The 14,406-nt window shown below is 30.5% G+C and overlaps 1 protein-coding gene across 1 annotated transcript in view; it reads right to left on the bottom strand.

The window, feature by feature from the left end:
- Positions 1-4,153: 4,153 nt before the first annotated feature.
- Positions 4,154-14,406, bottom strand: part of LOC113378519 (cholinesterase 2-like) — an 11,495-nt gene continuing 1,242 nt past the window's right edge. The window contains exons 2-8 of the mRNA XM_026619061.1: positions 13,204-13,358; positions 12,973-13,132; positions 9,598-9,818; positions 7,745-7,831; positions 7,461-7,536; positions 4,401-4,509; positions 4,154-4,343 (exon numbers count right to left, since the gene is read on the bottom strand). Of these exons, the coding sequence (XP_026474846.1) occupies positions 4,154-4,343; positions 4,401-4,509; positions 7,461-7,536; positions 7,745-7,831; positions 9,598-9,818; positions 12,973-13,132; positions 13,204-13,358 (998 nt within the window). The remainder of the gene's footprint in view (positions 4,344-4,400; positions 4,510-7,460; positions 7,537-7,744; positions 7,832-9,597; positions 9,819-12,972; positions 13,133-13,203; positions 13,359-14,406) is intronic.

Raw genomic sequence — 14,406 nt, 5'->3', positions numbered from 1 at the left:
AACCATAAAAATTATCCAGTAACTAGTGGTGTATGGCATCGTGCCTTAAGGCAAATTGCTGGAACTTTCCGTACCGTAATTAAATATTCGAGAAATTTCAAACGTTTTCAAATATATGATTACAAATACTTATACTGTTATATCTGAGCGAATCAAATGTAAATCATGAATCAATTTATCTCCAGAACATTAACAATAGTCATTTCATTTCGAATTCAATTGCAAAAAAATAGTTAGTTGCCTAATTTGCACAAAATTGAAAAACTGCTCCCGTATAGTCACAGTCTAAACGCATTTGCAAATAATTCTGTGCGACATTTCCACTTATACTGTGCTTAGCTTGGCGGCATTTTCACATTTTTCAAACATTTTCGATTGTCTTTTTTGGCATGCTGGGTATTATTTGAAAGGTCTTTTTAAATAGATTTTAGTTGATAAAATAACTTTGCGAATTGTCTACTAAATATACACTTTTAATAAATTTGTAACAAAAGAGTCTGAAGAAGTTTTACTTAAATTTTTTAGTTTGTATCTTTCATGGCATATGGGGTATCATTTGAAAGGTCTCCACGAGCAAACAACATTTAAAAAAAAAAAAATCTTGTGAAAGAACGTTATTTTTTATAGCAAAAATGTAATATTTCTTCATTTTTTTTTAATTTTTTGAGTTGTAAAATATTTATAGCAAATACTAAAATTAACTATATAAATTTTTATTCATTTGCATAGAATTATCTATATAAATTATGCACTAACTATACACTTTTTGCAAATTGTGGGAACCGAGTCTAAAGAAGTTTTACTTCAAAAAATTTAAGATTTTATGTTTTATGGCATTTGAAAGGTCTTTTTTTAGTAGAAGCCGAATACTGAAATAAGTTTTCTAAATCGATTTACCTGTACACACACACACGCACACATATTCATTCAAAATTCGGTCTCATTCAATTCAGAATGACTTGAAACGTCGAGAAAACATAAATTAAGCAAATCGCATTTCCTGAAAAATAATTTAAAAAAAGCTAAATAACGACAGTGCTTAGTAGGCATTTTAGTTTGGTGATTAGACTTTTCCAGTACACTTTACTGGTTAGGATGGATGTCGTTTTTAACTTCTCGTAGGGCAAGTTATAGTAACCGCAAAAAAATCGAATATGAATATTTTTATATATCTTTACGTTTCAAAACCTTCTGAACATTTTGGCACACCTAAGAAAAAATGGATGTATGTTTGTGTGTGTGTATGTGTGTGCGGATACAAATTTTCGTCGACGATTTCGGGAACACGGATGAAGCGATTTGGATAATTCAGAAAACATTCGATTTGTGTTGATAAGGAGACGTGCTGATTAGAGAACGGAGCGACCGATTTTAATGATTCAAAATACATTCTACTTGTGTTAACAAGATGAAGAACTGATCAAATTTTCATGAAGGCAGGTTTAGCGGTTTCGGAGATCTAGTAAAAAAAGTAAAAAAAAAAAGCCATTTGGCGGTCAAAAATGATCATTAGACATATGCACATCAAATTATCAGATATTTTATAGAGATTTTAACAATAAGTATAAATTTTGTTTACATTCCTATGGGTTAACATCGTTTGTCCGAAAGACTGCGACGTGGCGCTTACGCGCTTCGATATTTTGTCTCTATGCAGTTAAAGCAGTACGATTGCTTTGAAAAGTTCAGAATTTCCAAAATATTTCAAAATAAATTTTTCTTCAAAAAGTCTTTTTTTTTTTAATAAAAAAAAAGTAAATTTTTGTCAAAAATTTATAGTTTCCCAAAAATCTATTTTTTCAGAGTAAATTTGTTTCAAAAATGTTAATCTTTTTAAAAAATATATATTTTTGGTACGGGAAGTTTCAGCAATTCGCCTTAAGGCACGATGTCATGCGCCCCACTAGTTGTTTTTGTAATTATAAATAGAAAGTAGCCTTGGTGTTTTCTATATGATTACTAATATTTACCCATTTTTTATGAAATTTATCCAACTCAGGCGAGTTTTTCTGGCAAATCGTTCACTATGTTGATCTACTCCTCGATATGAAGGATGGGTTGATGTTCCAAGGATCATCGCCAGGTCTGTACCATGACCTGCTCCTGAAAATATAATTATTATTATTGAAAATATAAATATAATTATCATTAACATGATAACATGATTAAAATTAGGAAAGTTTTTAAAATCGGTTTTGGTCAAGTTATTGGCTAGTTTTAGTCTTAAACTAGAGTTGTGAATGATTCAGTGACATTCAGTTTGTTGAGAATTTTGTTTAATTTTTGAATGATTTTTATTCGGTTTGTAGAGGATATAGTTCAGTTAGTTGGTGAGTATATTCAATTTGTATTTCACATCAATTAACTTATATTTTTATTTATATTATCAGACTTCATTCGACTTATACGACTTAACCGAGGTAGTTTTTGATAATTTATTTATATTCATTTTATTTATTTTATCAAGAATAATAAAGTATGAAAATCTTAGTACTACCTACATGTAATAAAATATTTATATTTAATTTATTACCTGAAAAGTTGCCGATTTTTCCACGAAGATCAGGAAGTCTGGGTTCGTCGAAAATATAAGCAAAAATACTTGGATCTTTTAGACTTCTGACCATTTGGTATCTTGGTTGTGACCTGCTGTAAAAATCTTATTATTTTAGTTTCATCAAGATTTAATATAAAATTTAGGACTAAAATCTGTTGAGCAGTTTGTTTGTAATTATTAAATATGTAGATTTTTTTTGGGAAGGTAATTTTAAGTCAATGTTCTCTTCATTTGTGTAAAAAACCTTAGTTTGCTCGTCAGTAGAGTCCCATTTTTATATCTTTTAGATATAAATTACAGTTCAGTCGAAGTTTTCATTATCTAAGTCGAAATTTAATTTGCTCGTAGTAGAGTCCATTTACAAGAAAATTATTAATCCAGATCAAGATTTAAGTTTTCTCGTCAGTAGAGTTGTTTTTGTGATTTTTCAGATCGAAATTAAAGTTTGCTCGTTAGTAGAGTTCCTTTTTTTCTCTTCTAGATCGAAATTGAAGTTTACTTGCCTGTAGAGTCTCTTTTTTATATCCTAGATCAAAGTCAAAGTTTGCTCGTCAGTAAAGCCCCTTCTTTACCTTCTTCTAGTTTGCAATTTATTTTGCTCGTCAGTAGAGTTTCTTTTCATCTTTTAGATCGAAATAAGTTTGGTGGTCAGTAGAGTCCCTTTTTTAGCTTTCAGATCAAAATTAACGTTTGCTTGCCAGTAGAGTGCTTTGTATTTTTTACTTTGCAATTTAAGTTGCCCATCAGTAGAGTCATTTTCTTAATATACTCGATCGAAATTAAAATTTGCTCGTAGAATCCTTTTTTTGAATTTGTGAATAAAAATTAAAGTTTGTTAGTAGAGACCCAACATTCTTCAAAAAAAATCTCCATTTTCCTCGTCAGTAGAGTCCACTTCTCCTAATATTTTACTATATTTCATCCTTCAGTCGAAATTTAAATTGCTCGTCAGTAGAGTCATTTTTTCCAACTTCTGAATAAAAATTCAAGATTGCTCGTCAGTAGAGTCTCCTTTTAAGAAATTCCATTTTGCTTGTCAGTAGAGTCCACTGCTCTTAATAATTTACTATTTTTAATACTTGAGTCCATATTTAATTTACTCGTCAGTAGAGTCTTTTTTAAATCTTCTAAAACGAACTGAAAGTTTGCTTGTCAGTAGAGTCCCTTTTTGTTGTTTTAGTTCGCAATTTAATTTGCTCGTCAGTAGAGTGGAAAGTCGTAAATCGTGTCGGTTATATAACAAATGCTATTCAAGGATACAATAAAAAAACAGTTTTTCAAATGAATCTTTTTTTTATCATAATTGCGGACTTTTAGTAAGAGCTTTATACTTCGACATATGCAATACTTCTTTATCTATGATATATCTTATATTTTTCGATGTATATGTTCTATTCAATTTTCTTCATAATTAATTTGAAAAAATTTGCATCTGTTAGTTTGTTTTCTTAATTTTTGTTAATTTAACTTAATTTTCGAAAAACCGGGACAAAAAATCAAAATCCGGGAGAAATAGGGCTTTAAGAAAAACCCGGGACACAAGGGGGAAATCCGGGATTGTCCCGACCAATCCGGGACGTATGCTCACCTTATCTGTTACAATCTATATAATTTTTTTATATTATAATACAACCTCGAATTTTTCGCTAATATCCCCAAAATTTCGCCATGTGGGGCACTCCAACCAGCATCGTACTCCATACTTCTCAACTTCTCCAACAACTTGGTCCTGGAGTCGTCTGTGAGGTCGTAACGCCATTTTATTGCTGATAAAATCAAAGAAGCTCTAAAAATATAAAAAATAATAATACTAAACATTAATAAATAATTTATTAAGTTCTACCTCGGATGATTTTGTAGCCCACGTTTCTCCAACAATCCAGGAATTGCCGTGTTGTGAATGTATTTGCGCAAAATGTTAGGTCCTTGATTTGATAAATCGTTCCAAAGATCTAATTAATTGAAAAAATGATTAAAGTAAAGTAAAAAAGTAAAGTGAAGTTGAAAGTGGCATTTAGCCTTAAGGCAAGTTGCAAGAACTTTCCGATCGGTGTAATAAATGACTTAATCAACCGAATTTGAGATTGAGATATTTAGATGAAATTTTCAACTATTTATTTCGAAAATTATGTTATCGCTTTCAATTGAATTTAAACATTGCGATTTCGAATTGAATTTTCTCAAACACGTTCATAATATATGTAATACATATATTAATATTATATTAATTATAAGTATAGACACGTGTACTTGTATGTCCTAAAAATGCAGTTCATTCATAAGACTGCTAATACCCATATGTTTTCCAATCTATAAAGTGTCAAATGATAGGTTTGTGACGTCACTTAGCGAACGAGCGTTGCCGACAATCGTAGAACACTTCCGATTGATTAAGGGTGCATTCGACTTGGACGCTTACGCGCTGTGAGCGCGCCGTGAGCGCGCTTTCATCGTTCGACTTGGCGCTGTGAGTGTCACATAAGTACGCTCGTAGCACCATCGTAGGATGCTCGTAGCACATATTTTGCGCTCAAACGCGCTCACGCCACGGAGGTAGGGCAGCGTGAGCGTGAGCGTCAGTTGTTTTTACTATCTGTCATTTCATTTGTTTATTAATTGTCAAATTCTTTATAATTCCGCAAAAATGGCAAGCTGTAGATCACAATTATTTTTTAATATTGATATTGATATTAATTAATTTTAAATTTCAATTTTAATATTACTATTAATTAAGCATAAGCTAACCAAATTTCATTTATTTATTAATTGTTAAATTCTATATAATCCCGCAAAAATGCCAAGTTGTATATCACATTTATTTTTTAATATTAATATTAATATTAAATAATTCTAAATTTTAATTTTAATATTACTATTAATTAAGCATAAGCTAACCAAATTTCATTTATTTATTAATTGTTAAATTCTATATAATCCCGCAAAAATGCCAAGTTGTATATCACATTTATTTTTAATATTAATATTAATATTAAATAATTCTAAATTTTAATTTTAATATTACTATTAATTAAGCATAAGCTAACCAAATTTCATTTATTCATTAATTGTTAAATTCTTTATAATCCCGCAAAAATGCCAAGTTGTATAACACAATTATTTTTTAATATTAATATTAATATTAATTAATTTTAAATTTAATTAATTTTAAATAATTTTAAATTTTAATTTTAATGTTAATATGAATTAAGCATAAGCAAACGAAATTTCATTTATTTATTAATTGTTAAATTCTTTATAATCCCGCTGAATGATCCAGAAAGTAATAAAATTTACACAATTACCGTTACCGCCAGTTGCCGCCATTTTGATGCTTATTGACGCTCACAGTTTCCAAAACGAACGGATTTGAGTTATCGATTCTGAGCGCTTATCGGCCAAGTCGAACGCTAAAAATTCGTGCTTATAAGCGTGAGCGCTCACAGCGCGTAAGCGTCCAAGTCGAACGCACCCTAAATGTCATATGTCATATGTCATATGTTTTATTGTAATAATATAATGACAATTGTGTGAAATCTTAATTTTGTAAGAATTTTGATATTAATAATATTGGGCCTGTGAAATAAAAGTACTGAAAATCGAATAGACTTGTTAAAATCGATTCATATATTATAAGGTCAATGCATATGACATTTAATAAATCGGGAGTATTCCACGATTGTCGGCAGCGCTCGTTCACTAACTGATGTCACACTTTTGACACTTATTTTGAGCTCATTTAGCAGTGTGAGATCTTTGAGTTCATTATTTGACTCATGACATCACAAAAGAGACTTTTGACACAAATTTTGACTTTGATATTTTTTTCAAACTTTGACAAATTTTTAAAATTAAACTACTTGCCGTAGGAATGTAAAATTTTAATATGTTCTTTAGGACGATGATATCTATCAAAATAAAAAGTTTTATCAAAAAAATATGTTTCAACTGTTAATTACGAAGAAACGGCTGTGTCGATCTTTGTCCAAAATTAATCAACATGACTTCCAACCAATATCTTTCTAAATGTTTCACAATTTTCAAAATTGGTTCGGAAGTTTCAGCTAGTTCGGAATTTTTACTCTTTTTTGCTAAATAAAAGAAACGGCTTGGCAGATAGTATAAAAATCTAACCAACACGAGTGTTTATCAAGTTTTATCGAATGGTTCTTAAATTTTTCAAATCGACTCAACCGTTTTTGAAAAAAACGTCGATTAAAGATTTAATTTTGACAAATGCCAAAAAAACGATACTAAATTATGTAAGCTTTGTTGAATTTTTAAAGCTAAACCAGTTGTCGTAGGGCCGTAATATTTTAGTATGATCTAGAAGACTATGGTATCTACCGTCAAAATAAAAATTCAATAAAATCGTCGAAAAAAAATCAACACTTTATTACAAGAAAACGGCCCGGCCGATCTCTACCAAAAACAATCAGCACGTTTCTCAACCAATATCTTTCGAACGGTTTTTGAATTTTCAAAATCGATCCAGAATTGCGGGCTAAAATGTGGACAAAAAATTTTTCATTTCACTGCAATTTACAAAGAAACGCCTCGGCCGATCGTAGCGCAAAACTGACAAACTCTACTCCTCATCGAGATGCATCGTATGGCTTTTAAATTTTTGAAATAGGTTTAGCCGTTTTTGAGAAAACGTCGACGAAAGGTCAAAAATATGTTGACACACACACATACTTTTCCCTTAAATTCGGTCTCATTCGATTCAGAATGTCTTGAGACGTCGAGCAAACATAAAATTAGCGAATCGGATTTTTGGATGAAAACAAACTTCTCCTTCAGGAGGATAATAAAATATTTTTCAATTCTACTGACAAGCAAATTTAATATCTCTATAATAAATAACCTGATTGAAAGAGCAAATCGATGCTTAATTTGTACATACCATTTATATTCGCAGACTCCATTGATGTTATACCGATTAAAATCGGTATACGAACGAAGTTCCCATCTTCGAAGACCTTACCAAAATTATATAAAAGAATTATATTATTATTATAATTTTTTAGGTATTATAAAAATTAAGCAATTATTGTCCAGAGTTTTTAAGAATTATGTTCACACATTGTGTATAGTTACTACACATTTGTGCAGTTGTGTATAAATATTCTTTCAAATTTTTTAAATTATAAAACTTTCTTACAAAAAATTGTTGAGTAATATAAATACCTCTTTTGGATTCAATGGTAGATATCGTTCGTTTTCTGGTAAAAAGTCATCCACCACTGCCATTGGTAAAGTGGAACGATTGCCACTCTGGAAATATAATAAAAATAACGAATCATTCGTCGAAATATATAAATAAGTCAAAAAATTATAATTTTCTTATTTTACGATTTGACACTTGATGTATGTCATCATCCAGTAATCAACCAGGCCAAAACATCTTAATAAAATATATTTACTTCTAAATTAAACACCAAAACAAAATTATTAGAAAGAGGACAATTCTATTATTTAAATTCATCATGAAACAAAAAATCATACTGCCCCGTATAAGTGACAAATCAAAATATGATGGAATGATGACACAGATCAAGTGTCGAAACGTATAACAATAAAGATATTTTTTCTTATCTTATATAAAATATGAGACGAACAAATTAAATTATAAACTAGAAAATGAAACGATAGATTCTACTGAAGAGCTAACTTTGATCGAAATCTAGATAATAACAAAAAGAGACTCTACTGACAAGCAAACTTTAATTTTAACCTTGAAGTGAAAAAAGGTACTTTACTGACGAGCAAACTTTAACTAAAATCTACAAGATGACAAAAAGAAACTCTACTGACGAGCAAATTTAATTTCAAACTAAAAAATAAAAGACTACAGACGAGAAAACATCTAGAAGATAAAAAAGGGACTCTACTGATAAGCAAACTTAAATTTAAATTAGTACTCTACTGATGAACAAACTTTAATTTTGATCTAAAAGATAAAAGGGACTCTACTGATGAGTGTTATTATTTTAAATTTTTACCTGTAAGATGGGAAAAAGGGACTGTACTGACAAACAAACTATAATTTTGATTTAGAAGATTAAAAAGTGACTCTACTGAGTAGCATACTTCAATTTTGATCTAAAAAATTAAAAATGAACTCTACTTTTATTTTATTTTCATTCTGCAATCTATAAAAATAATTATATTTAGCAGAGAATGCTGACAAGTGAGTGAGTGACAAATGAACTCTACTGACGAGCAAACTTTAATTTTAACCTAGACGATGAAAAAATGGACTCTTCTGACGAACAAACTTTTACTTTGATCTAGAAAATTGTAATAATGGACTCTACTGCCAAGCAAAATAAATTTGAAACTAAAAGATGAAAAGCCGGTGACGACCAAACTTTAATTTTAATACAGAAGATAAAATAGAAACTCCACTGACGAGCAGATTAATTTTCTAGAAATATTTTCTATGGTTAAACAACGTTTGTCGGGTCATTTAGTATAAATTTTTTTTTCAACAGAGAAATAAAATTGAATTTTTCACGTTATGTAGAAATGATAAATGAGACTTAATTTGCTAAATTATTTTACGTGGTAAATTTTAGTTTTTTTAGGGTGGTCCTTAATATGGATATTTCAAATTTCGTTGCTCCCAGGGGCTCAAATGCTTCCAAATTGATAAAAAAAAATTCTCTGATAGTTTTAACTCTTAGCATTAACTTTAAGATAGTGCGCACTTCAATCAAAGTTTCTTATGGAAATAACATGGGTAAAATTTCATTTAATAATTTAGCGACAAGTGAATCAAAATGTTGAGAATGACATTATTTTTGCTTAATTTGATCGTAAATAAAAAAATTACAACGAAAATTTAATTTGAAGTATTTACTTAGGATTAAGAACCAAGAAACTTTAATTGAAGTGCGGACTATCTTAAAGTTAATATTAAGAGCTAAAACTTTCAGAGAATTATCTTTTATCATTTTGGAATCATTTGAGCCCCTGGGAGCAAAGAAATTCGAAAGCATCCATATCAAGGACCACTCTAATATATTTATGTCTTTTACCTGATATATTTCTTCATATGCCCTCAACAAATCGTCCTTGTCCAATTGTTTAAGGCATTGCAGTGCCTGTCTATAGTCGCCAGTTGGACAACCCAAACTTTGGGCAATTGTCAGAGATCCGACACTGGCCAAAGTTGGCCTTTGGCCAGTTTTTGGTCCAATCGACACTGCTATGTTCCTCAAACCGCTACTCGACATTAAAATCACACGATGGAACAAACCTAAAAGATACATAATAAATATAAAAGATATAGTTTTTGTTCTGTCGATATGTAGTTTAATAAAACAACATTCGGCAAAACGTCCTTGGAACAAATAATCTTGATTTTTGCTTAAGACGTTCAATATTAATAGGAATTCGATGTACAAATTAATTTAAAACAATTCCAAAAATTCGACACATTTCAAATTTATGTTCAGTGAACACATTTGCATGTTAATAATAATAACTAGTGGTGTATGGCATCGTGCTTTAAGGCAAATTGCTGGAACTTCCCGTACCGTAATAAAATATTCGAGAAATTTTAGACGTTTTCAAATATATTATTACAAATACAGTGTAACTTTCATTATTTTTGCATTATTTTGTTATATCTGAGCAAATCAAATGTAAATCATAAATCAATTTATCTCCAGAACATTAACAATCGTCATTTCATTTCGAATTCAATTTAAAAAAAAACATAGTTGCCTAATTTATACAAAATTGAAAAAGTGCTTCCGTATAGTCACAGTCTAAACGCATTTGCTAATAATTCTGTGCGACATTTTCACTTATACTCTGCTTAGCTTAGCGGCATTTTCACATTTTTCAATAGTTTTCACAAAATTGGAAAAGTGCTCCAGTGCATACGCACAGTCTAAACGCACTCGGGTAAACATTTGTACCAGAGTGGCGCTTAGACTGTGCTTAGCCTGGGTCATTTTTTTAGTTTTTAATCGAAAATTATAAAAAAATATTTTATGAAAAATAAAAAAAGATGTAATAATTTTTGTTTTGTCAATACAAGCAGAAAGTTTTTTAGATCATTCAAATCGGACGCGCTTAGTTCACTCAAAAACTGCCTCTTTTTGCACATTTAGCTCTGTATCTTCGAAATTGCGGGACCTGCCTTTGCCAAAAACTAATCACATCTTTTCCCAATCATTACAAATTGAATGTTTTACAGATCATTCAAATCCGATACTCCGTTCTCTCAAAAACTCGATTTGTCTTTTCTGCACTCTTAGCTCCGTATCTCCGTAATGGCCGGACCTGCCTTTGCCAAAAACTAATCAGCACATCTCCCTATCAATGGTGATCGAATGTTTTTTAAACCATTCAAATCGGTTGGTCCACACACACACACACACACATCCATTAGTTTTCTGAGGTATGCCTCTTAAAAATGTTCAGAAACCTTCAAAACGTCGAGAAATGCAAAAATTTTCATTTTCGATTTTTGGCCCATTACTAATGTATGCAATGGAATGATTTAATTACGTAAATAAATCCATGACTACTTTTATAACATTTTTTTCTCCGTTAATGTTATGTAACATAACTATAATCATTTTCATTTTTGTCAATTTTCCATTGACTGATTTCATACAAAAATATTTCAAAAAATAACAAAACAAAACATGAGGCCTTGATACAATTCGGTTTGTTTGTTTTGACCCTGAAAAATTCGAACAATGGGTCAATTTGATATTTGTCGATTTGAAAACAACTTTTGAATCAGGAGGAAAAATACAGCCAAAAAATACAGACAAAATTGTATCCATACATACACACACATCCATTTTTTCTGAGGTACGCCAAAATGTTCAGAAACCTCTAAAACGTGAAGATATGCAAAAAATTTCATTTTCGATTTTCGGTCCATTACTGTAACTTACTCTTAGGGAAAATACAACAAAAAATTCAAAATGTTAAAAAAAACTAATTTTCCCAAAAAGTCAATTTTTTCCAAACTTTTCGATATTTTTGGGAATATTTACGTTTCGATACTACATGTTGTCATCATTTAATAAATAAAACCAGGATAAAAATAAAAACTTGAAACACTGATAAATGTTTCTAATAAAATTGAAATAGGTAACAGGCATCACATAACTGATAATTTGTAACTAATAAAAATGAATAACTGCTTTCTGGGAAGGCAGGTCTAGCGGTTTCGGAGATCAAGTGAAAAAAAGTAAAAAACCCGTTTGGCGTTTTTATCAGATATTTTATGAAGATTATAATAAGTACAATGTTTGTGTGCATTTATATGGGTTCCTTATCCAATGTTTACACGTTAGACGTCTACGCGGCGCTTACGCGCTTCGATATTTCGACAAAAAATATAAAAAAAGGTCAAAATATACAAAAATCATTTTTTTCCAAAAATTTAAATTGTTTCAAAAATCTAAACTTCTCAAAAAAAAATTTTTTTCTCGAAGTTTTTTTTTAACGATTTAGTTTTCGGTATGGGAAGTTCCAGCAATTTGCCTAAAGACACGATGCCATACATATCCAATGCTATACTAGTGTCTAAACAAAGATTTCCACAAGCACAAGATGCAGAATTTCAGTTTGTTCTGCACTATACTGATTTCCATAATCAGATTTCAACATTCTTAGTATGTAAGATATCTTAAGAATTAAGCATTTGTATTGAATTTAGTATAGTTTTGATATTTTCATCATTTAAAACGTGGCACCATCTTTAGGCGCAAATGGTAAATAACAGAAGATCTGATACAATATTTTACCGTTTAATATATTAATATATTATATTATTAAATTCAACATTTTTCCGGTAGATATCGCTTTGAAGCTGTAATTTTTGACATTTAACAAATACAAAAGACGACATTAGTAGAAATGGAACGAATAAGTCTTAAAACACGCGGTGAAATTACTAAAATTACTGCAAAAATAGTAAAAATGTTTTAAATAAGTTAGTGATGTGACAAATTACACTTATGTGATTGTTAAAATAAGTGTTTACACGTATCTGAAAGTTCTAGCAACTTGTCAAAAAGCCACTTACACCTAATCTTTTTAATCGATAAGGTGTTTCATTTATCAGATGCAACTATACTAGTTTCTAAACGAAGATTTCCGCACGCACACCATGCAGAATGTCTTTGAAAATTTCAATTCTGTATGGAAACAAGTATAGTACTCGAGTTTGTTCTGCACTATACTACATTCCATAATAAGATTTCATCACGCTTACTATGGTGAGATGTCTGAAGAAATACAATATTTGTATAGAATTTAGTATAGTGCACACTTTTTAGAGAAAAGTACGGGGAAGAAAAATATGAATAAATCTCGATTGTTATCGATTAAGTTGATTATGGGGAAGTTCAAGCAACTTACACCTAGTTTATTTTCCTTACCAGCTGTTCTCGGGGAAGCCATGTGTCTCAAAATGTCATCGGCACCACCGGAATGTCCCATCAGGGTGATTTTGTTGATGTCGCCTCCGAAGGCGCCGATATTTTCACGAATCCACAAAAAGGCGAAGTATTCGTCCAGGAGACCGGCGTTGCCTCGAGCCTAACAAGGATAAAGATAAGTGATAAAAAATAAAATGAATAAAGATAGATTTATTTATTATCATTAATTACTTGGGTTTCTTCCAGACAAAGAAAACCAAAGACGTTTTTCCTGGAGTTGACATTGACTACAACGATGTTTCCTTCGGAAGCCAAAAGGGCGCCGTCTAAGGGCTGATCTGCCATCAGGACCACGATTGGAAGTAAGGGTGAGTTTTGTCTTAGACCTTAAAAATAATAACAATTTAAAAACAATTTTTTGGTTATTAATTTCCCGAAGGAGAATTTATGTTTTCGTCAAATAATCCGATTCGCTAATTTTATGTTTGCTCCTGGACGCATCAAGCCATTCTGAATCGAATGAAACCAACATTTGGAAAAAGTATGTGTGTGTGTGTGCGTGTGTGAACAGTTTTTTTGCCGTAAATCGACGTTTTCTCAAAAACGGCTGAATAGATTGTAAAATTTTAAAAGCCCCTCGATGTATCTCGATGGGGACTAGCGTTTCTCAGTTTTGTGGGACGATCTGCCGAGCCTTTTTTTGTAAATTGCAGAAAAGTGTAAAAATTTTCGTCCACGTTTTAGCCCGCAATACTGAATAGATTCAAAAATTCAAAAACCGTTCGATAGATGTTGGTAGGGAATCGTGCTGATTAGTTTTTGGTAGAGATCGGCCGGGCCGTTTTCTTGTAATAAAGTGTTGAAAATAAAATTTGACGATTTTTATTATTATTTTTTTGACGATAGATACCATAGTCTTATATATCATACTAAAATATTACAAACATACGACAAGTCGTTTAATTTTAAAAATTCATCAAAGTTTGAGAAATAATGCGGTCAAAATTTTTGTCAAAAGTTGCTTTTGTGATGAGATGAGTCAAAATTTAGATTTCATAAATTCAGACATTTTGGGAAATAAGGAACTCTACTGATGAGCAAATTCAGACATTTTTTTATTATAAAAAGATAACTCTACTGACGAGCAAATTCAGATATTTTTTATTATAAAAAAGAACTCTACTGACGAGCAAATTCATATCATTTTTATTATAAAAAAAGAACTCTACTGACGAGCAAATACTGATATATTTTATTATAAAAAGGACAACCCTACTAACGAGCAAATTCATATTATTCTTCATAAAAAAGAGGACTTTACTGATGAGAACCAATGCAGATAATTTTTATAAAAACAATTTGAGTCAATTTTTATTATAGAAAAGGAACACTACTGACGAGCAAATTCAGATATTTCTATTATAATAAAAGAAC

The sequence above is a fragment of the Ctenocephalides felis genome, unplaced genomic scaffold (genome assembly GCF_003426905.1).
Source record: "Ctenocephalides felis isolate EL2017-DRISC unplaced genomic scaffold, ASM342690v1 CF-g0.4_SCAFFOLD_01886, whole genome shotgun sequence".
In the NCBI taxonomy this organism is placed as follows: Eukaryota; Metazoa; Arthropoda; class Insecta; order Siphonaptera; family Pulicidae; genus Ctenocephalides; species Ctenocephalides felis.
Note: the sequence above shows the minus strand (reverse complement) of the source record. Positions and strands in the feature narration are given on the sequence as shown.